The sequence below is a fragment of the Amblyomma mixtum genome, chromosome 7 (assembly GCF_055824585.1).
Source record: "Amblyomma mixtum isolate Tamu chromosome 7, ASM5582458v1, whole genome shotgun sequence".
Lineage (NCBI taxonomy): Eukaryota > Metazoa > Arthropoda > Arachnida > Ixodida > Ixodidae > Amblyomma > Amblyomma mixtum.
This window is the reverse complement of record NC_143018.1, coordinates 70,170,855-70,194,562: the sequence shown is the minus strand read 5'-3', so window position 1 is coordinate 70,194,562 and position 23,708 is coordinate 70,170,855. Positions and strand designations below refer to the sequence as shown.

The window sequence follows — 23,708 nt, the reverse complement described above, 5'->3', positions numbered from 1 at the left end:
GTGCCCACCGAGATATGCCAGACAGTTATTGCATCATTTTCTTTCCTCGAAACAAATTTTCAATTTGCATCTGTGCATGTGTTTCCGGAGCCTGTACATTGATCAGCGAGTTATCAAAATAAATCAGTTGTGAGTAGCGCTTGCCCCTGGTTTCCTTTCTTGACGAGTGCCTGGATTTCACGCTTCCTTTATCTAGCTCAGAGGCAGGTGAGCTCGCTCTCTTATCACGTCGTCGTCATCTTGCCGAGCTTAACAATTTTGTCAGGTGCACACCATAAATTTGTCGGTGAAAACGCAATGTCTTCCATGGTCCAGGCACTGCCAGTGCGGGCAGCAGCGACAGCCTCGGAATGGGCAAGAACTCGCGGCCCGGAAGGCTGCTGCTGCGGTGCCCCAGGTGCAGCTACACCACGAACCTCATGAGCAGCATGAAGAACCACCTGACAGTGCACGCCACGTGGCGCCCTCTCAAGTGGGGACACCGCTAGGAGGGCCTCGCACGAGTACCACACGGGCGAGAAAGGTTGCGGGGTCAGCTGTGTGAACGAGAGGAACCTTTGCGAGTGAAATTGCACCCGGGTGGAAGTTTGTTCCTGTGTCTCCTTTGCCCATTGTTAGTCATGTAGGGGTTGCTAATTAGCACCATGTAAAGGAAAAACATCCGAGGAGAACCAGTGTTCCGCGATACTTTCATGACGATGTTTCAGTAACAACAGGCATTGCCGGCAGCTGCTATTTTTCAGGGCTGTGGAAGCATGGTAGTTTCTAGTGATGTTTTGACCAAGAACAAATACAAACTTATAGAAGGCTTTTTGACTGAATTCTTGTCAACAGCCTCACTGTTAATCTTGTGTCTTCGAAATACGTAGCGCCAAGAACAAGACACAGGCAGACACAGACACAAGACTAGCCCAGTTTAGCTTACTTGTGCAGTTAATCTTGTGAGCAGTCGATGTTACTTGCAGCAAGAGAGTGTGCTGGCCATGGACAGATGCTTTGGCTGAGTACTTGTGCTCTGTGTCCGTTTGCCATTTCTTTCTTACTCTCATTATTGTGTGCAGGCAAAGACAAAAGTCTTTTCGAACCATAATCAAAAGGATTATGAAGTCCCTGGTTGTTATGGTTACTCTTCTAGTTTCATATTAAATATATGTCTAGGATGCGAATTTCGCAGTAATTCCTTTCCCACTGCTCTGCCGTGCAGTCACTCGAGAAAGGGGCCTTGAAGCATTCTCTCCAGCTTTGCTCTCTGCTTCTCATTCATCATTCTCTGCTGTGGTACCAAGCATGTTTGATTTTTATCTTTTATTTGATTGCTTCTTACTACTGTTCGTTTTTGTAATCAAGTCTGTTACCAGATGTAGTGGATGAAATGTGTTGATCTTGACTGAGCTGTGTTCCCTCTGCTCTGCTTGCTGTTTTAAACTTATTACTCATTTATTAGTGGTCACCGATTGATGGTCATTGAGTAATGGTCATTGTTCGTGCATTTGCAGCCTTCAGTACAGGAGTGCTGTAGTTTAGCAGTCACCTATTTTTATGTGGTGACGAGGATGGCATTTATTCTTCAGCGATCTCATGCCGTGGTCGCCCGTTTGTGATGTTCAGGCTGGATCTTGATATTAGATAAACAAGACTGCTAAGGTTCATTCATGATGTTTGTCTATACTCGTAAAACCTACAGTAACAACCATGCGTATTGAATTCATCGCTTGATGGATGTACATTGAGTTCGAGATGGATGTAAATTGAGTTCGAAATGGCTTGCACAACCCTTATTCAAGGCCTTTGTAGTAATTGTTTCTGTGCTATGCATGGAAATCTGGACATGAATTATAAGCTATACTGCCCCTGTTTTGTTGCACAAGCCTGATTGATCCTTATGCTCATTTTATTGTATGTAGTAGTGGACAGAAAGATATAATTTGAAGTGAGATGGCTTATCTGTCTACAATGACCCATGTTCCTAATTAGATACGCAATAATCCTGGCACAGTTTCATGTCATGAAAAACCATTGTTTCTTCATTAACGCAGGCAGCACACGTGTTAACGGGTAACAGCTGTTGGCCCAAATTACCATTGTATCTTTTTCGAGTTGTGGTGGCTGTTAAAACTCATAATTTTGCGTGAATGATGAAAATCTATTGGTAGGAAGCTGTTGTGCTTGGAAACTCTCATCACATTTGTTGTCAGTCTCGTGCCGTGATTCATGGTATGGTATTTTTGCTTGCATGTGATCTCTTTTGGAGTTTTAAACTGCTTATGCAGCAAAGAACAACAGGCGAGGCTGCAAACAATCAGAAATGAAGTAAATTTTGACTCTCATTACTCCTGTATTCATTCACGTGGAGACTGCTGTTCTGGCTTGTGCATTAATGATGGTTCCATCTGCCATTTCCTTGCTGTTCTAAAGGTTTTATGTTGTCATATGTTTTCTTCCATTTTTGTGTTGTGTGCTAGTAAAATGTCTTACACGTTTTGATAATTGAACAATAGAGCTAATTTTACTGCAGGCTCTTGTTTTGTCTAAGTTCAATGAAAAATAAACAGTTTACGCTAACTTATGTGTCTTACTTTTTTTCATATCTATACTTTCCCTCTTTTTCCCTGCACCTTGAATTGGACCCCAACCAAAAGTTTGAAAGTAGGAAGTATTTATATTGTATCTAATTGTAGTCATGGCTTCAAGTAATGAAGACGATATTCTGGTATGTTCTTCAGAGCTGCATCTATTACATCATCTATTGACCCTAGCACAGGCTGAACAAAGGAGACGGGTAGTAATGACGATGTGTTGTCGGTAGTCGATTCAGTGCGGCTACCTTTTGCTGCCACAGCTTACTGGATACCTGTAGTATACCTGTAGTTTAAAAACTTTCTGATGGATGCGCTTGACTCAACAATTTGAGTGGGTGTCTGTTGTTTAAGTTTGGAAATTTATCAAGCGTGTAGGTGTCGAGCAAACTTGCATGATATACTGGCAGTTGTTCGCACGTAAGCACAGTCTGTCGTGTCATGGCGAATTCAGTAGACAAATGGCTTGTTCATTTCTTGTATGCCCATTTGTGATTCCTCGCTAATCATTGCTATATTAACAGTTGATAAATTGAGACAATATGATGACATGAAATGTTGGCAGTTAATATGCGCTGCTCCTGCTTTTCTTCTTTCATGCTTTCATGACTAACCATTTTACGTTTTTATCAATGGCATTCAATGAAGGGTAAAAATGGAGTTGTCAATTAAGATCAAGCATGCATGTCTGATTGACATTTTTAATTCTGGCAATACATAATGCTGCTCTTATGCCTGGAAGAATGGATTTGGAACTATATTTGCCAATGTGAACCAAAAATTATCTTCCGAGGAATGTACAAAATTTCGGACCATTGTGAAACACAAACTGTTACAGCAACTAGTAAAATCTTCTACAGAAGATGTGCATGCACTTTGTGAGTAAATGCATTTACTTTCGTTTGCTATGTCTGGAATCGTTTTTCACCTTGCGACTCCTTTCGTGCCTGTTGCAGTTGTGATGGTGTATGTGTGTGTACATGCAGGAATACATCTCCAGTGTGTATCATGCATACATGTGCAGGCTCTCACTATCGTTCATATTGACTTGTATGTGTGTTATCTGTAAAATGCCACAGCAAGACTATGGGATATGAGGCATGGTGTGTCGGGGGGGGGGGGGGTGGGGGGGGGGGGGGAGGAGGCTCAAGATTACTTTCAACCACCTGGGATTTAAAGCTTGATAAGATATGTGTGCACATATACTCCAGTTATTCGCCAAGATTCACCTGTCATATTATGCATTGTACAGAGCTGTGCACATTTCTTGGCTTCCATATTGCCCCAACACTAGTCGAAATACATTACCTGAAGGTGGCCTTGTGGCTGGTTTTGAAAGGGAGACTGAAGACAACTCTATTCAATTATTGTTCTAAGTAAAAATTGATTCTGTGGCTTTTCCTGGCTATGTTGACGTTTGTCCAGCAACAAAAGACACATTTATAGCCGAAAAAAAATTGGATTAAAAATGAAAATCTTCCAATCATTCGACTCGGACTCGTGACGTCCTTACCAAAAAGGACTGTTTGCCACCACTCTGTACCAAATGGCAGCATAGCCTCTATGATCAGTGCCAAAAAATCGGTGTCAGCGCATGCATTTTACTTGTGAAATCAGTCAGTGATGATTGCAACACCTGTATTTTGTTTTTTTTAGTCTTTTCTAGCTTATACATGTTCCGTTTTCAGTGATGGTGGTCTCTTTGTGATTAGAATGCAGCACCCTCGGTAGCCCTTTAAGTGCAGCATGTACTTTGACCTCGTTGGCAGTGTTCTGCAAATTCGTAATCGAAGTCTCCTTCGGTCTTCATATCATAACACATCTGCCTGCTGCACTATTCACGATCCTTAGGCTACAATCACAACTTCATTTTAGATGGGGTTGTGAAGGCTGCAGCTTGGTTATCTCCTCCGCTCTGTCCACCTGTTAGTGAATAACAGTAGCCTAATGTGAGATGCTACGTTGGTGTTAAATGTTGGTGGAGTGCCCATTAAATTTCTATCTTCTTTTGTCTTTTTATTCCTCATGTTTTGCTACTTGTTTGTCCAAAGTTGGCCTACTACTGCTGGCTCTTTGGCACTGTTGACTTACCCTATGCCTACTGAAATGTTTACTGTCAAATTTTTTCACGTTAATTGATACTGTGTGTTTTGGACTGTACTTTTTTTTCATGACTGAATATTACCTGATAATACTGACCTGCGGTAAGACAGAGGCTTGTGATAGGTAGTTTTAAACATAGTCACAGTTGCTACAAACTTCCCTTTCTAACCACAAGTTTTTTTCTCACATGTTCATGTGAAACCTATACTTTAGTTCACCAGGGTGGAAATCTCTTTAAAGTCTCTTTAAATCTGCGTCATCTCAAAGTTTCATTTATCATCTTTAACGCAATGCTAGCAACCTGACAAGCTGGGGTTTGGTATGATGGTAAGTAAAGCTGTAAATGGACCTAGTTGGTTTTAAATATTTAACTTCATTAGTGCACTACTCATGGGTATGTACGTCCAGTGTTCAACACTACGATAGGTACAAACAACACCAACGTTCATACCCATGAGTAGTGCACTAATGAAGTTAAACAAAGGAATAATGGTGCAATTAAATCACCCATTTGCCACCCTGCAGCTTCAGAGATGACCAAGATGTCGCCAAACTAGGCAGACTTGTGCAACGAATTTGAGTGAATGTACGCTGTTTCTCATGGCGCAGGATTCGCTGGAACTCTGCGCACGCACGGACTACTGCCTGGACAAAGACTGGCCGCTGCAAAGCGACTGCTCCGGTGCCCCATGTGCAGCTATACCACAGCTTTCCACAGAAGCATGAAGGACCACCAGAGGAAACACACAGGCGAGCGTCCGTTCCAGTGCAGCTACTGCGGCAAAGGATTTGGGCAGAGGGGCAACCTTATGACGCACCTTCGCATTCACACCGGGGAGAAGCCGTTCCAGTGCCATTTTTGCGCCATGGCTTTCACACAGAAGGTGAACCTTGCTACCCATATGCGAACCCACACGGGTGAAAGACCGTTCCAGTGTCGCTTTTGTCCGATGGCGTACGCACACAGGTCTCAGCACAAAAAGCACGAAGAGACACACGTCAGGAGTGCTACTGTTCCAGAAACTGCACCAGCTCTGATATGATCCTCAAGCAACGAGTGATGGACCCTCCACTTTGCACTCCCTTGTCACCTACGCCAACAATGTACCAGCCACTTACACTGTTGCACCACAACTTCAAGCAGTCGGTGGAAGTGTGTTTTCAGTTCCTTGACGATGTGGCACGAGACTACTTCGAGTTTTGTTCGGCTGAGAGAGTGAGCCTGTTTACTTAGTTGTGAACGCACGAAGATGAAACCTCACCCCCTGTGACCTTCCTATGAGAGGGCCTTCCATTAGTGGACTAACAATAATGTGAATATGCAGAAAGTATCTGGAAGCAGTGCATGACCACTGGTCATTCGAGACAGCAGGAAACACTGCACCTCAATGGAAGACAGAAGCTGGCAAGTTTGTCAGTTTATGGAAATAAAGAGAGCTGTCTGTTCTGAACAAACACGCAAGCTTGAGTTTTTGCTTTGCAAGATTTCCCGGAATGTTTCCTAGTGGCTTTACTGAGCCGAAGGAGTAATGTAGTTTTACACGTACCAGCCAAGCTATACTTCAACCACAGGATTTCGTTCATTAAAAGCATTTCTGAATGGCCACCGAAATATAGATTTGACCGAAACGCTTCTGTTGCTGAGATTTCTTAAAATTTGCTCTAAAAACTGCTCCTGCATTTATCTGTCAGCTCTCCAGTACTAAAAATGGCACTAGAATTTTGTTGCACGAATGAATTTCTCTTGGGATCTTTTGGGAAGGTGTCTGCATGCAAAAGTGCAACTAGTTCAGTCTTGTACTTGTGTTGCAAGTAACAAGGTAGTGACTTCCTGAGTATAGCTGAGTACAGCAGCGGTGGCCTAGTGGGTGAGCATCTGCCTCGCATGCGGGAGGTACGGAGTTCGATCCCCAGTGCAATGGGTACAAGCTCTCCCCTGGCCTGGTGATTGGCATAATCGGGGTGAAATACTTGGAAAATGGGTCTTCAGCCCCACCTTGAACAAACAAAAATACCTTGTGCCATGAACACAGATGCCCTTATAACTCTGCCGTTAGGTACAGTTTCGGAGACCGAAATTCCTTGGCAAGAGATGGGTTTTACTAGGGGTGTGCGAATATTCGAAATTTTCGAATATAATTCGAATATTATATTTTTAGTATTCGTATTCGATTCGAAATCCAAGTATTCGTGTTGTTTCGAATATTCGACCCGATGCGAATATTGGTATCTAGCCGAATATTCTATTGCGAGCACCAGCGTTCATTTCGGTCCGCAAGTCGTACAGAGACATAACAACATGGCGACGCCCAGAGCAATGCGTAACGTTGGGCCATGCCGTAGCTGACTGCGCTGGTGAGCTTCTTTGCGGCTATACCTGCGAAGCGGGTATAGTCATTGCTGTGCACGAAATGATTCGCAATACGTGCCAGTTCAGTGCCAAGTGAGAGGGCAATTTCTGTGGCTGGAGAAGCCGTTTCAGCTAGAAGGGAACTACTTCTGCCTGACCATGTTGAGCAGCCGGTGTCCCTTCACGACAACCTTTTATGTTCATCCTAGCAACGCGCTTTTGCGCTTATGGCAAGCTAGCCTTGATCAATGCTGTGTACTAGCCATCTTCTCTGATATTTCCACTCTTCTATGAATAATGTTCGAGTCTTTGATGCTGTTTTGTCAGCCGTACACATCCTTTCTGTTGATTTCATCACTGATAGTGGAACTGTGATGTTCATGGGTGCTCGAGTAATGTTTTGTAGTGGTTAAATGCGTCTGTCCTTGATTATTCGATATTCGATTCGATATTCGGAACCAAGTATTCGTATTCGATTCGTATTCGAAAAATTTGATATTCGCACACCTATAGTTTTTACTGCAGCGTCCAGCACTGAGTAGAGAGGGTTGGAGTGCATCACAGAGGCCTTCATTTTTCTCATTTTCAGCAATGATGCATTTTCTGGAGCAGTGTTCAAGCAGAGCATAGCGCTGTCACCATTGCTGTTGTCACTGCTTCTCGATGTTTCATTTTGCTTTCTTGCTTTTACCTGTCCAAAAGTTATCGTTTGTTCTGTCTTCAAAGGAAGCATTTTTGAAAATGTCCTTTGTTTTCCTACTCACATGTTGTGTCTGCGCATTTTAAAGCTAGTAACTGCAAGCGGGAGCTACATTCCGCTGTGCTAGAAGACAGCGTGCGTTTCAGCTCCATAGCTTCCACTTCACTACCAGGAAAAGTTCTCTCAAAGTATATCACTGAATCGAAATATAATACCCATGTGCATCTCTCACATCCAAAACTGAATTTATTTGTACTGTCGATGACATTTCCTCGCGTCAAACCACAGTGAAAGCTCAAAACACAATATCCAATCAAGTAACTGTTGCAATGACATCCACAGGTTATATATACAGGCCCTTGTAGCAGCCTCACCCTTGACAAAAGCAGCGATGATGGAGAGAAAAAATGAAAAGGACTGGTTCTGTTGCCTCCTAGACACCCGAATTGCACAAACTCAAGTGCCTAGGAGGCAACAGAACAAGTGTCTATGCCTAATGATGCAAGCATGCATGACTTCTCTATGGCACGAAGTGACAAGTAACATAAGGGACGAAGCAGGCTGTCAAGTTCTCCCAAGCTTTTAACTATCCTTGCAAAAAATATTAAGGAAACACAAACAGAGAGCCGGAGATCACAAGTGCTTGGCAAGAGGCGTACACCACGGCTGGAAGCAAGTCCCAGCAGCCGTCACGAGGGTATGTGAAGCTTGGAGAAATCTTCATAAGGCACTTTCTCAAGTACACGTCCGCTGATAAGTCCCGATTCGAGGCGAAGCTTGGCACAGAAGCCTGCCTGGTCCACTTCGAGCAGAATGGCTTCCTGGCCTCGGTAGGCACCGTTGACCACCTGCAGGTACCCCCTCTGTGAGTCTTTCAGAAAAACTTTCAAGTAGGCAAACTGAACTGGTTAAAATATAGCGCTTAAAAGAATGTCTTATTGGGCTAGTTGGTAAACGATCACCTTTGGTAACAGGCGCGAAATACACAAAGACACAGGACGCTTAGTCCCGTCTATCTTCTTTGTGTCCGTGTGTGTTTCGCACCTGTTACCAAAGATGATCAGTTACAAACCAGCCCAACAGGACGTTCTTTTGAATTGGTTAAAATATGATGAAGACCAGCAGAACACAAGGGTGCAAAACTATAATCAGTGGTATGCTACCTAACAACTTATCTGTTTGTTTCACAATTTGGATTTAACTGTTTGACAGAAAAGATTTCAAGCCACTGCACATGTACTTCATAGACCTTGGATGCAATAAATCGGTAGTATACATCTATTGTCGCCATAACAAATTATCAGGTATCTAATATGCCAAAAAATTTTGAGATCCTTTTCTGACGACAATCTGGATGCAAAATACACAACCCCTAAAATGGCTTTGAAGGTAAAAGTTGGATCTAGTTCTGCCTTACAGCTCACTTCCTACATTCAAATAGGAAAACCTTTTATAGAAAGAAATTTACTTTTTTGCACTAACACTTCACCTCACACACACACTCCTGTTTTCACACTGCAAAAATTATGGTCACTTAACGCTGTTCTTTTTTCAGCATTTGTTTTCAACTAGAGCTGTGTGAATGAGCATATTTTTGGTTGCAAAGCAACTACAAATAATAAAAACTGGTTTCGAACCGAATATTTCCCATTATCAGTGCAGGTAGTTCGAACTAAAGACGAATGCATTTTCCACAAAACACAGCTATGAATATAAAGAGATTTCAAGCAAATTTTGTTCTCATCCATCATCAACATAATTTACTACACCTGTAAGGTTTGCCAGGCATTCAATGAAGGGAGGGGAATCGTATAGTAATACTAGTAATAAACATTGTTTTATAGACCTTGACTTTCCGCCCAATGTTGGGAATGACCGTCTCCAGGTGGCTTTGGTCGAGCCGCAGGATGTCATTGGTGTCCAGCATGCGCACCGTTGCCACGTACCGGTCTTGCACGTCCTGGAAAGCAGCAGGAACATTCGTGGCACTAAGCTTGCAATACAACAGCTGTATCCTACCGGTACTCACCTATGGGGCAGAAACGTGGAGGCTAACAAAGAGGGTTCAGCTTAAGTTAAGGACAACGCAGGGAGCAATGGAAAGAAAAATGATAGGTGTAACGTTGAGAGACCGGAAGCGGGCAGTGGGTGAGGGAGCAAAGGTGGGTTAATGACATCCTAGCTGAAATCAAGAGGAAGAAGTGGGCTTGGGCAGGGCATGTAATGCGAAGGCAAGATAACCACTGGTCCTTAAGGGTAGCGGAGTGGATTCCAAGAGAAGGCAAGCGTAGCAGGGGGCGGCAGAAAGTTAGGTGGGCGGAGGAGATTAAGAAGTTTGCGGGGATATGGTGGCCGCAACTGGCGAGGGACAGGGTTAACTGGTGAGACATGGGAGAGGCCTTTGCCCTGCAGTGGGCGTAGTCAGGCTGATGATGATGATGAAGAAGTTTGCCCGATCTGAAATATAACTTTTGGCCATGTATTTTTGACTGTATCTTCTACCTACTTGGCAAAAAAAAAACTTAGCAAATGTAAAAGAAAACGTAGACTTATGCACTAGTAGTTCTCTCTCCTGTCTGAAACGGGCAACTAGCCACTCATATAGGGAAAGCACTGAAACATTACCAGACAATGAAGGCATGTGCAGCTGATACAGAGCTGTATTAAATGCTGTGGTAGAATTTTTATGTTTGGTAGTATTAAAACAGTGCCCAGAATAAATAAGACAAACAATAATGATATGTTCATGACACATGCATTCTACCATTTGCCAGGAACCTCAAATGTATGTGATATGTGCTCCTAATGTCAAATGCCACTGTACACGAGACGCAAACATTAGAAAGAGTTCATAAAATTTCAAACAGCTAATTGCTGTTGACTAAGCTCACATTCATCGCGCAAGCCATAAGTGAAGGAAGGTCGAGCGGCTCACGATTACAATCGCCATTTGCAATCGCTAAAAATTCAGCAACCCAAATAAAAACCCCAGGGAGACCGTGTTGTGTCTACCAGTCGCAAAAATGGAACCTTCTCTGTTCCCTTCGTCACGCCCACATTTTCAACATCTCTCCCATGTATTCAGTTCCTTCCGTTCTTCTAGTTACAGAAGTTTAATCATTTGGGAGAGTTGGGATTGCAGTTAGGAACCTGGAGATTGTGCTCTGGTCATGTGATAACCCGCCTTTTATGCATGCGCAAAAGGCTTAGCGGCAGCTGATAGAACCAACCGGTACAACACTGTACATCGCTGCTGTGACAGTCAACAAACAGTAGGCCGGGGAAATGTCACTGTTCGGGTCTGCAGTAACTTTTTGTCAGAAACTTTTCTCCGTGAGCTCAATGCCAACCATGTGTGCTACTTACGGCTGCCAATACATTAGAATCTCATACAGTAGAATCTCGATATCACGGGGGTCGCATAAAATAGCCATATCGTCCAGAAACGAACAAAATTTGTACGCTGAACAACGAGAAATGCATTTACGAGGATCTGTTCGCAGTTGACAGGATTTAATTTGCAGCTGTGCACCACTGCCTACTGCTTATGGTGCATGCCACATCACTGGCGATTATGCTATAGACAGTGCGAAAGCAGCGCTTAGTGCTCAAGGGTGTGATCGTGGCTCCCAAAACAGTATGATCCGTAGTGGCACGGGAAAGTGTTCTAAACACCCAAAATTCTGCACACTGTACACGATGCACTTTGTCCAGATAACTTAGTTGTTTGCATCATTCTTAGATTCACATCATTGAGATTCTACTGTATGTCGTCCTCAGAGTGAAACACTTTGGCAGAAATGCTGTCTGCACTGCTTTCGTCACTTCGTAATCAAAAATTTGTATCGAATGAAAATAAAGCACTGGGAACACTATTTCATTTATATTCTTGTTAGGTTCATGAAAACAATAACTTGGGTGCAATACCTGATTGCACAAAACTGAAGGGCCTTAGAAGCATCACTACTGGGCAGTAAAATGCAATGACAGCTTTTTTTTTTTATGCAGTGTTCCTGAATCAGGATATGGTATCCTAGCTTTGATGTGACTGCCACTCACCTCAATGACACCCTTCTTCTTGTAGTACTTGTCCCCCAGTTTCTTGGCCATCACCTTGACGACTATGTCCTGCATTGCAAGAACATAAAGTGCATGTGAACCCATGTCATCCGAGCCACCGACAGAAAGCAAATACCATGACAAACTTAGGAACATCATCTTCAAATCATAAAAAAGAGTTCTAATCCGAAACATACTGGCAAAGCAATCATACTGAACAGTGAAAGCACTCAAAAAGACAGGGAGGACAGAATAAGAGACACATACTACAAAGCGCTTTGTATGTGTCTCTTATTCTGTCGTCCTTGTCTTTTTGAGTGCTTTCACTGTTCTGAATGGAACCAACTCGCCCACTCGCTTTCATTAAGCAATCATAAGGTTTCTTATACCTCTTTTTAACCTTGCAGTAACATGAGGAAATGATACCGGATCAAGGACTTTCTGCTGGTGCAGAAGGAAAAGGCAGAGCATCATCATGCCTGCGCTGGCGCAATGGTTGGACATGCATCATGTGCATTGGACATGCATCATGTGCTCTGCATTGCCTCCCACGGACTAAAAGAGCGCATGTGCAAAGTGCACCCACTCATTGACTTGGGGCTTATCAAAAATCCGGGGTGGTATTTCCAACTGACGTAGCGTCACAACACGCGTTATCACGCGCAGAGATGGCCAGATATCGGTGCTGCACAGCCTGTTAAAAACTAAATCCCAATGAAATAATTGGAAAATGACTGAGCAGAGTGGAAAATTTATAAAAAAAAACAATGATGTCACATGAACACATGACACAGCTGACAAAAGTGCATGGTGAAAGAGTTCACAAGTAATACAAAATGCAATGAGCTAAAAAAATTAAAATAAAACGGGCTCAGAAGCCTGCCACTCACACGAGTGATCCAGTAGGCCCGGCGATTGACCTGCTCCCGCTTCTTCTCCTGCTCGAGCATGATCTCGTCCAGAGCCGAGAGCTTTGCCGACTTCTTGGCCTTGGGCTCTCCATCACTGCACGTCGATGACGCCGATGACGGCACTTTGTGCTTCTCTGCAGCCTTGGCGGCCGCCTCCAGTGGGTTCACCTTCTTCAACTCCCTGCAGGCAGTTTTTTTTTTTTGTCAGCCATAGTTGCATGATAGACTTTCTCTCGCATTTACAGCATTGTAAACATAGTATGTCGTGACTACAGGTCAAGCCATTCTTAGAATATTTTTTTGCAAAGCACAAATTTTGGTTTTGAATTATTGTGATGCAATAGAGTGAGAACAAAATTTCATACAAGAAATTTAATATTCGCAACATTTGAAAACAAAGAATCTCTTGACCTGTCCTAGGAGTGCAACAAAATAAAAAGGGTCAAAACAGATAAAACAGCGGCGAGAAATCTGCTCAGCAAAGCGAGTATCTAGGCAGAATTCAAGTGCTTCCCTGCAATGCAAAGCCACCGCAGTTCACAAAACTATTTTTTTACAATACTTCCTGGCCAATTTCAGCAGTGAAATTTTGATGCAGCATACAAAAAACGAGGCATACAAATGGACACGATTGTTTTCAAAAAATCAATTTTTTTTAACCATTTTCTGCTATTTTTTTCTGGGCCACAATGGCCAAGCATCAAATCCATTAGCTTGCACTGAGCAGGATAAAACGACAAAGCAAAAAGCCACCAAAACTTCATTGAAAACACCAGTGAAAGCTTGTCACATAGCAGGATGACTGACTCTGCTGAGGTACAAAACATAGCATCCTTAGTACCAAAGCTGTCATGAACAAACCTGATGCAGCTATAAAATGCCCTGTACTTCTAAGAGGAAAAGAGGACGTATATGTAATCGGCTTCCAGTTATGTATTGGCATATCATTTTTTCACACTTAAAACAACAGATATACCAAACGCAAACAAACTTAAGAATAATAAGCAGAAATTTGCCACTTTACGGACATAACCTTCAACCTTATCATCCTTTGAAGCAAGTACAACCAATGACATCTGACATCACAAAAAGAGAGTGCGTGATGTGAACCTAGGCAGTCTGTGTTGTGTCCTGATGCAGTAAGTCACTTCATGGTTCATCACTTTCACATGATGCACCACCTGAAGGTCATTACAGCGGGGAAAGGCATCTTGACGCTTGACAAAGTGAAGTCCCATTTTCTCATGGATGCAAATCGAAGCCTGAGATCAACAGCAAGGCTGCAAACATGCTCGCGACGCTGCAGTCCTCACGAAAACACCACATACAGCGAACGCTACCCGTACAAGCTGCCTTGAAACACTCATCGTAAGCAGAAAAGTATAAACAACAAAAAAACCAAAACAGCAGGGCAAAGAGAATGAGGAATAGAGATAAGTTCACCGCTGGAAATGGAAAGAGTTAACGAAGCCACTGTCAAACAAAACAAAACAGACCAAGACGCAGTTAACAAAAGAAAAAAAAACAAGAAAGAAGTCTGCAGATTCACTCACTTTTTTGCAACCTCCTCTTGTTGCTTTGATGACGAGGCAGCCAGTTTGAAGACAACTGTATCAAAAGAGAGAGCAACAGTCAATTTCACTACCTTCCCACTTCCTCAACCATATCTCTTCCAAGTTCCATGCATGTACTATCAGCGTCAAATGAAATGCGAACAAAACACCTGAAACGCGAGCACAAACAATCAAGGATAATAGAGGCTGGAGGTGAAATACAGGCGTGGCCTATTAACATTTCAGAAGAGCGGTCTTCCTGGCTTCGATGGGAAAATCAACTGCTTATGTATTTTGGCTCCCTAGTATAATATCTGCGAGTTGTGCTGTTCGCGTTTCAATTGGCTTGTTCACGTTTCAATTGACGCTGACAGTACATATAGGTCCAAATTTAGTCGACTCGTACACCTTTCACTTCACTACAGCAGCTACTTGGAGTCCACCAAAAACCAGACCCAAGCAGGTGTCACAATATGTGACCAAGACTAAAATTGAGAAAGGTCATGCAGTAATTCTCTTGGAACAAAGCACACAGAAATTACAGAAAAAAATATTAACACAGAACTTCTTGTGTTTTCTACACATCAAAATGAAATGTGTAGTTATGGACAACACACTGCAATAAAATGCAGCATACTGTCAGATAAAATTGTGGCTATGAGCGGCCCTCACGTTAAAGTTCACAAGTTCACTTAGCATGCAGACTGACAAATAATTCACAACTACTAGTACCTCAGAGCATAGCACTGCTCTACATCAGGTTAGGAGACAGACACAAAAATGAAATGCAAGGCAAGTGAAATGCACAAACTTGTCCTTATATGTGAACAATAAACACAATTCAGGGAGAAAATCCCTAGTTTAGACGGGCCAGCTTGTAGCATTTATGCACTGCGAACGCACAAGGGCTGTGCAGTGTGGTTCACCCCATAAAAAGGTTTATTGGTTTATTAGGATTTAATGTCCCAAAGCGACTCAGGCTATGAGGGACGCCGCAGTGAAGGGCTCCGGAAATTTCCACCACCTGGGGTTCTTTTACGTGCACTGACACCGCACAGTACACGAGCCTCTAGAATTTCGCCTCCATCGAAATTTGGCAGCCGCGGCTGGGATCGAACCCGCATCTTTCGAGTCAGCAGCCAAGCGCCATAACCACTGAGCCACCATGGCGTCACCCCACAAAATGGTTGATTCAGAGTAGTGTGCCCGCTGCCGTTATCCTCATCAGTCCTGTCGTGCTGGTCTTTACAAAAAACACTGAGTGGAAAAGACACAGACAAGACAGGAAACGAGGCTATACATCACCTCACAAGCAGTTTGCAGCACTGAGAAAGGTAGAGCTCTCTCGTCCAATCAGTCCAATCAGGACCAAGAAAGAAAACAAATAATGTATATTCTCGTGTAAGGGCCGCACCCATATATGGGCCACATCTCGTTCTGGACTACATAATTCAGAAAAAGAACTACGGTTATACATTTTTTTTAATTTGTGCATGGGACGGACCTTCAAAATGTATGTGTATGAATCGCACCCAAATTAAAAAAAAAGTGTGGCCCTCACATGAGTTTATACGGTAGTCCCTAAAATATTTGAGCATTGTTGCGATTATTTATTAAACAATTATTGCAGTAATTGAAAAGATAGCTCAGGATGGAGATGTGAAAGTACAGCGAGCGCTTCATTCACCGGCTAAAGCAGCAGAGAAAATCTGCATAAACACAGCATTGCAGAGGCTTTCTGTAAAGTGGTGTGCCACCATTTGTAAACATGGCATCCGCCAAGTTGGATGAGTCTCCTGCATACAGTAGCTCAATACTGGTGCTCTTTCCTTCCCAGGGATGGAGCCACCAGTAATGGGGTGAGGGAAAGGAGGAACACAATTTGCAGTGCATGTCACTTTGATAGGCTCAGACTTCCGCAGCCTTCACAGCACCGCAAATGGCTTGTGAGATGGAATATAGCGTAGAGACGCAAACTATTTTTATGAACCTGGGCTTGAAGAGCCTTTTTCATAACGTCAAAGAAAAATAGCTACATAAATGACCCTTCCACTACTCAGCACAGCAACGAAGGCAGCTTTCTGAGCACTGGTTGAGCCATGCGTTGTTTGCGAGAAGTCTGAATATATAAGTAACGTGCGTGATTCAAAATTAAAACCAGCAGCGAATCTTCACAACTCCCATCTCATATCTTGTCCGTGTCTTTCTTGCGCAGTCTATCCGAGAAAACAATGAGCGACCAACTCGCCCATCAACGTGCCATCTTGCTGTGCTGAGGCAACGCCAATGGCAGCCTGACCAGGTCGTTGATATACCATGAAGGCCTTACTTCCACTATCCCTTCTTAGTCCTGCCATGCTGCTTACCTCTCTCTCTGGCTAATCATGGCCCGCAAATGAGTAACAAAAAAGTGAAACAGCACTGGCCAGTATGTTTGTGCATTCTTTTCACTATTCAATAAACATGGACAGGACTTTGGGCCAAAACAATGCAGGACACCGATGTCCGGTGTTGTTTAAAACCCCAGTCTCGTCCACGTTTCATCGAAAAGCGAAAAGATGCAGCAACATGCAGGAAAACTAACCTTTCTCCTCTTCACTTTCTCGCTTCAGCTCAGTAAAGTCGGCAGCAACTGCCTCTTCCCTCTTCCGCTCGCGGTCGCGCTCGATCTGCTTGTCAATGAACTTGGCCAGCCGGTCCTGGTCATCCAGGTCGAGCTTCTCTTTCTTCGCCAGCGACTCCTGTTTGCGGATGGTGTCCGGATCCCTGTCGATGTACCTGCACGGTACAGGCCACTCCGAATGTAGCATTAGCGCTGCCCTGATCCTGCTCACATGTCAAGAAAGCGTTTAACAGCAGCAAGCATCACAGATGGCATGGTGGGTGTGTGCCATTAGACACCTTTAGCATACCGTGTACTGTGTTACCGCTACCGGTACCGGAGCACCGGGAGCCTGCGCGCAGCCAATGTGCATGTGCAAATTGCCTTGATGGTGCCAGATGACGCCACATACCCGGCAGCTGTGCTCGCGCCCACAGCGTCGGAACCAATCGGCGCGTACTCACCGCCGGTGGGCGGGCTCCCGGTACTCCGGTAACAGTAGCGGTAACACGGTACACTAAGGGTGCCTATTCTGTCATAAATGCAAATCCTAGTAACCTGACATTGGTGAATCAGGAATACAAGTAATTCACAGTATTTCTGCAGTGACGAAAATGGTAGTGCAATTTGTTCAAGATTATTTTAGCAGCAATTCTGCCATTTCTTGAAGCATTTTAAATTTAAAAAATGGAGGGACTGCATTTACTTTCATTCCACAACAATGCAGTAAACGAAACACAGAGAAAATCTCATCACTGTCCATCCGTGCACCGCTACAACGGCGCACAATTATAAAACGAATTTCGCTCATCCTTCTTCCCACTGCACTCTCAGAAACAAGCACGACCCTGCCAAGCATGTGGATTAAATGCAAACGCGGACTCACGTGATGAACCAGCCCTTCTCTGTCTCGTCGACTGAGCAGTGGCCCTCGCGGCCCAGCCACTTGACAAACGACGTGAGCGTGAGCCAGCGGGTGGCGTTCATGTGCAGGTGCTGCTTGTCCGCGATGTACTCCTGGTACACCTGGTTGGCATGCACTCGCTTGGTGCCTGCACAGTTACCACCATCACTGTCAGACATACGGCTACAAAAGAAAGCTATACAGCTTTCTCAGAAACTTCGTAGCTAAAGAAAAATTCGTCCTGGTCCGGGGTTCGAACCCCGGACCAGGACGAATTTTTCTTTAGCTACGAAGTTTCTGAGAAAGCTATACAGCTTTCCTTTGTAGCCGTATGGCTGCGCTCGGGTGGATGTCAAATTCTTATTACAAATCTACTCCACCTTGGGGGATTCCCCTAAACATTTGACCAACACAGTTCCCACTTCGAGTTATTGATCAATTCGCTCTCGCCCTACAATAAGCTTGCCGTCCCGGTTAGCTCAGTTGGTAGAGCGACTGATCCGGTGAAGCGGTGGTCCCGGGTTCGATCCCCGGACCAGGACGAATTTTTCTTTAACTGCGAAGTTTCTGAGAAAGCTATACAGCTTTCCTTTGTGGCTGCGCTCGGGTGGATGTCAAATTCTTATTACAAATCTACTCCACCTTGGGGGATTCCCCTAAACATTTGACGAACACAGTTCCCACTTCGAGTTATTGATCAATTCGCTCTCGCCCTACAATAAGCTTGCCGTCCCGGTTAGCTCAGTTGGTAGAGCGACTGATCCGGTGTAGCGGTGGTCCCGGGTTCGAACCCCGGACCAGGACGAATTTTTCTTTGACTACAGGACGAATTTTTCTTTGACTACGAAGTTTCTGAGAAAGCTGTATAGCTTTCCTTTGTAGCCGTATGGCTGCGCTCGGGTGGATGTCAAATCCTTATTACAAATCTACTCCACCTTGGGGGATTCCCCTAAACATTTGACCAACTGTCAGACAAATGACGACCACCACAGAGCCTCGCCGAGACCTGCCTTGTGACAGCTGCGGCCAACCAAAAACCCCCAAGTCCCAGGACAACTTCTAACCGAATTACTTCGCCTGAGCTTCTGCTACCCTCGACTCTGGTTCCCTTCCCTCCATATCCACGCTGTTACTGTGACACACTGCCGCTTATCCATCCTACATGCCCTGCCCAGGTTCATCTCCTTGCAGAGAGCATTGCTCATACCGAGAGAAGTGACATGCAGAGATGTGGCCCTTAATCAAGAACTTTCTGAACACCTGAGGCAACAAAAATGGCTGCAGTGGAGGAAGAACAATATTTGCACTGTTTAGCAGTTCCCAAAATGAAAAAGACAAAGGAGGCAGTTAAATAAACTGCATAAATGCACAATGGGGCCTTAACTTCTGGGTTAAATAAACTGACAGCTGCTAGTTATCAGTAAATAAAAGATCATCAGTGGATTCTGAACTGACAATAGATAATGGGCAACAAGAATGAACGGCAAGCCATTGATCACTGAATATGAGGTTGGTACTATAGGCCCTGTAGAAGATACACAACAAACAACAACCACAGCTTAAAGTTAATTCACATAGCAAAATCTTGTTAATTTGTAAATCTAGACTACCCGATTGAATAACCACAGCTTAAAGTTAATTCACATAGTAAAATCTTGTTGATCTGGAAATCCAGATAACCCAAATTTGCGGCACAGTCCCAGCCAACGCCCATGTAAGTGACGGCATATTTGGAGGCTATGGGTCCCACATCGGTTAATTTGAACCGAATTCGAATGCATCTAATAATGACCGGCATGGTAATCAGTCATCAAAATATCTCTACGCAAACCTAAACTTCATGCAGCAGAGCCACTCGCGCACCCCTGATATGCACGCAACAACAGCCATGACGAAAAATGAACGTTCCCGAGAACTATCGACCTGCGCAGTTTCGGCTGCGCTTTTCTGGGCTTAGTGCCAGTCCGTGGAGACAGCGGCTGTTTCCCGGGCATCCACCTCTGAAACGAGCCCAGGTGTGCGATGTTTTGGACGCTGATTGGTGCCGCTGCACTTTTCCTTCGCTTCCATATGTGCGGTTCTTCCATTCCTGCTGCAACTGTATGCTCATCTTGTGCCATGTACTGTTTGTACAGTGAAGCACGGCCACACGTACGATGCAGGCAGCCGTGAATAAAGGGGGTGCTACCGAGTCACACCGTGAAGGATGCCGGGGGGAGCCTTACCATTTTGGAGCAGCTCTGCTTCAATGCTTCCGACAGTGTGCATGCAATAAGGCGTTGATGAAAAGGTAAAGAACTGTCACTGTCACGCTTTTCTCATCTCAAAGGCAGGCGACCACTTCCAAATATTGCATCAAAAACTTTGCTGTCATGCAGTGGTCCTCGTCAGATTTTTCGAGGTCATTCGGTAATTTGAACATTTTTTTTCTGCTCCATTTAAATTCGAATTAACGAGCTTCCACTGGTAATCTAAGGCTTAATATCACAGACGACATGCTGGCTCAACTACCTTAGCTAAAGAAGAATCATGTCATTTCATGCTATTGTCACTGGCAGGAAACAACACTGCAAAAGCATCACTTCTTAGGTCAGCCTGCCTTTTCGTCTATTTATGATGTTTGTTTGCTTGAGTACAATGCTGTATGCATTGCTCTGTTTACAAAAGTAAGAGTAGTGCTATGTTAGCAACAGCTTTGGGCTGTGGATCCTAAATCACTAATGCAATATTTGCTACAATTATAATTAAAAGTGGATTCCAAGCCTTAAATCACCTGCAGCTGATGCTATAAAACTTGGCCATAAAACAATCACACAATCCCAGAAGAAAGAGAAGACTTACCGAACCGCCTCTTGAGTAGCTCGAGAAAGCTGTCAGCAAATTCTCTGAAATACAAAACAAAGGCATCAGTGATATGTGCAGGATAGTGATCACTGAGCAAGACTCAGTACAAATGGAGGGTACAATAATGAGGACACCTGTTAACCTTGAGTGAGGTGAGTAAAAAAAAAAAATGACTCAGTCATAATGCTAGACTTCCTGATTTAGTTGCAGAAACTGTAGGGAAATCTACAACTGCCACACAAACAAAACAAGCAAACCTTCATCCTCCTCCGAAGCAAAGAAATGGCAATGATGATTTCAACTTGTGTTCCAGTATCATTCAACTTGTGCTCATGAGAGTGCCTCACTCACAACAGACAATGCCAATCATACCTGCATCACTGTGCTACGCACTGCTTGCAGCACCAAGCATGTCAAAGTTGGCAATGAATTTTCCAAATGCAACAAATGGCAGCAGAAATGAAGGAAAATGCAGAAATTATTTGCAGCACGCAATGAGTCTAACAGATTCCACAGAAAGTCTTATTCTATGAGAACCAAAAAGGACTCATGGAAGCATTGGTGCAAAAAAAAAAAAGAAAGTCTGGTGCCAAAAAAGTGCCTCAGGCCTAATAAAAGTATAAAAACTAAGTTTTCAGGTTCCCCCCCCCCCCCCCCTTTTTTTTTGCCTATAACAATGCACAGGGCCTCAGGAGTGAGAGGTAGCGAGAGGAAAGACACTCCTAAATGCAATTAAAATAATTTATTACAGCAATATTGCTCGTAGAGCTTTGGTTTGTACACCTTGATGTCAAATTAAGAGTCCACAAGTCACATGTACTCACAAAACAGCAAAATTCCTGGTGCCCTGTTGTCTGATTCAAGCATGTCTGACTGAACACAGTTCTGTGATTCCCAACAGTGCAAAAGCAGCAAATGTGTCACTGGTCTGTGAATGCATGCGACATGTGGCGACTCTCTGTACAGACCTTTGGTGTCACAGCTGGCAGAGACCGAAAACCTGAATTCCTGGAGTAAAACAGTGCTGTAATAAGATTATCTCAAGCACTCTGGTGCAAATCTTCTCTAGCTTTGCCATTATTAAAAAGCAGAAGCAAAGAATTCCATGCCTTAAGTACTTTTTCAGCCAGTTTAATTAAAACAGGTGTCATTGAGATGCTTCAGACGGCTCATTCACACCTTAAATCCTTTCCAACAGTTTGTATTCCGTTAAAATGACATTGAGAGCTAAGTGCATCTATTTGCCTTTTAATGTTATAGGCACCGATATACTAGATGCTGAATAAATTGCCGCTTTCCAAAACAGTGGTCAGCAATATTGTTGGCCTGGCTGCTATCTTCTAATGAAGCAGCACAAAGCATCAGACCATTGAGACATGCAAGTCTCGTACATGGTGTCTACTCACTGTGAGAAAGTTCCGAGGTATTTGCCTGGACACTCGGCAAACAGCAGAAGCTGACGCTGGTGTGACTCCGACATTGTGTGGCACTTGAATCCATTCTGCACAGAGTATAAGCAACGTTAAATTTCAGCTTTGAGCAATCTAAAACACGAAATAAAGAGCAGCAGTAAACCACACAGTTGCAATAACGGAAACTGAATTGGTCAGAACTGAACAACACTGAACTGCAAATTCAGGATCATTACAGGAAGAACATGTGGCCATTGTTGCACATACACATAAGCACAGGGTAAAAAGGAAATTTCCCTGTACGTAATACTTCACGGGAAAGCTGCACTGAACATATTTGTTAGTGCAGCCCACTGCGAACACAGATTTTTACATCCCCTTGGGACCAATTTACTGACATTGAGGTACGCTTTCCCCACTCGTTTCCGTGAGGGCCTACCTCCCCGATAGCTGGCATATAGCTACTGTTGTGAAACGCTGAAGTGCTCCAGGCGATAACTTGTAGAAGGAACAACTTTAGTGCACTCACATACTGCCAAGTGACGGCAGTGAACACTACCGTTGCAATCACCACTCACGAGCCTGACAAGGAGACGCACAGTAACACATTACGGTCGATGAATTCACCACACTGCGGGCCAATTGTTTTGAACAAGGCACACTTTTGCCGGGAGTTGGTCTGAAAAGAACGCGGCTGCAAATGTGGCGGCGAAGTATACGCACCTCGTCTCGGCACTGCTTTTGGCACATCTGACAGTACCATCGCAGTTTCTGCAACCCCTTCGACTTGATTCTGTTGGCGATGCCCTTCGGACTGAATGGGTCGTGTTTGGGCATTTTCTATCTGAATTACGGCCACCGTGAATGAATGGACAGCGATCGGGAGTACAGTCAATCCGTGGACTGGCAGCTGAGATGGTGAAACGGTACGGAAACAACAAAGTGTAGCTGAGAACCGTTACACTTTCGCTGCGCTTCGGCTCACAGATCAAATCTGTAGAATGTCTTCATAAACGCCGAATGTAAACAGCAATCAAATTCTGACAACGAAGCACAAGCTACTACGCACACGAAGAGTTCACATCCTCGTTCAAAGAGGTTTCGGAGTGAAGTGCATTGAAGTGGCGAGTGGATTGGATTGTTTGCGTACACACTAAATTGGCTCGGAAAAGCCAACGGTTCTGACAGCGCAAATTTAGCGCCGAAATGTTGCCATGACCGACAAGCATTCAACATGTAGTTTTATTTTACGTAGGCAACGAAAGTTTGCACTCAGAAAATCTACCACTCGCATATCGCATTCTAAAGCCCCTCAGTTGGTTAGTTGGACAACTGCCGCCACCTATCGTCGAAATCAAAAGTGGCGCCAAAGATGAACGTCGTGGAGCGTGGTGCAGCGTATCATCCTTCGTTCAACCACCCATTCATGCGCACCATGCCACGCAGGATGTAAGGCCTGATGCAGTATGTGCCTACATTTGTTTTTTGCTCTCTTTCGTCTTTAACCTCATGGCGCCGCTCAGGCCGAGTGTTTGCTTTCTTGGTCGACTACTATTCCTGCTCCGTTGAGCGGTGTACTAGCTGTATGCCTCAATAAATTATCGCATTCGCGCTGGTGGCGTCACCATTCAGGAGCCTTGAGAAACAACCCGAGGGACATTGTAGTAGACTGAAGATCGGTTTATTGGGGTTTG

At 44.1% G+C, this 23,708-nt stretch overlaps 1 protein-coding gene across 2 annotated transcripts; it reads right to left on the bottom strand.

Annotated features, from left to right (window-relative positions):
* Nucleotides 1-7,949: 7,949 nt before the first annotated feature.
* kin17 (kin17 DNA and RNA binding protein) lies at nucleotides 7,950-23,145 on the bottom strand. Of its 2 annotated transcripts, XR_016284267.1 has the most exons (11): nucleotides 22,738-23,145; nucleotides 22,009-22,103; nucleotides 20,600-20,643; nucleotides 17,741-17,906; nucleotides 16,837-17,030; nucleotides 14,253-14,307; nucleotides 12,679-12,880; nucleotides 11,789-11,857; nucleotides 9,576-9,689; nucleotides 8,223-8,577; nucleotides 7,950-8,159 (listed from the first exon to the last, which is right to left on the bottom strand). XR_016284267.1 is itself a non-coding variant. In XM_089552862.1 (10 exons), the coding sequence occupies exons 1-10, from the start codon at nucleotides 22,849-22,851 to the stop codon at nucleotides 8,419-8,421; spliced, it is 1,212 nt and encodes a 403-aa protein (XP_089408988.1). In that variant the 5' UTR covers nucleotides 22,852-23,145; the 3' UTR covers nucleotides 7,950-8,418. The 2 variants fall into 2 exon arrangements, 1 of the variants encoding a protein (XP_089408988.1); XM_089552862.1 differs by having other exon boundaries at nucleotides 7,950-8,577.
* Between the last annotated feature and the right edge of the window lie 563 nt (nucleotides 23,146-23,708).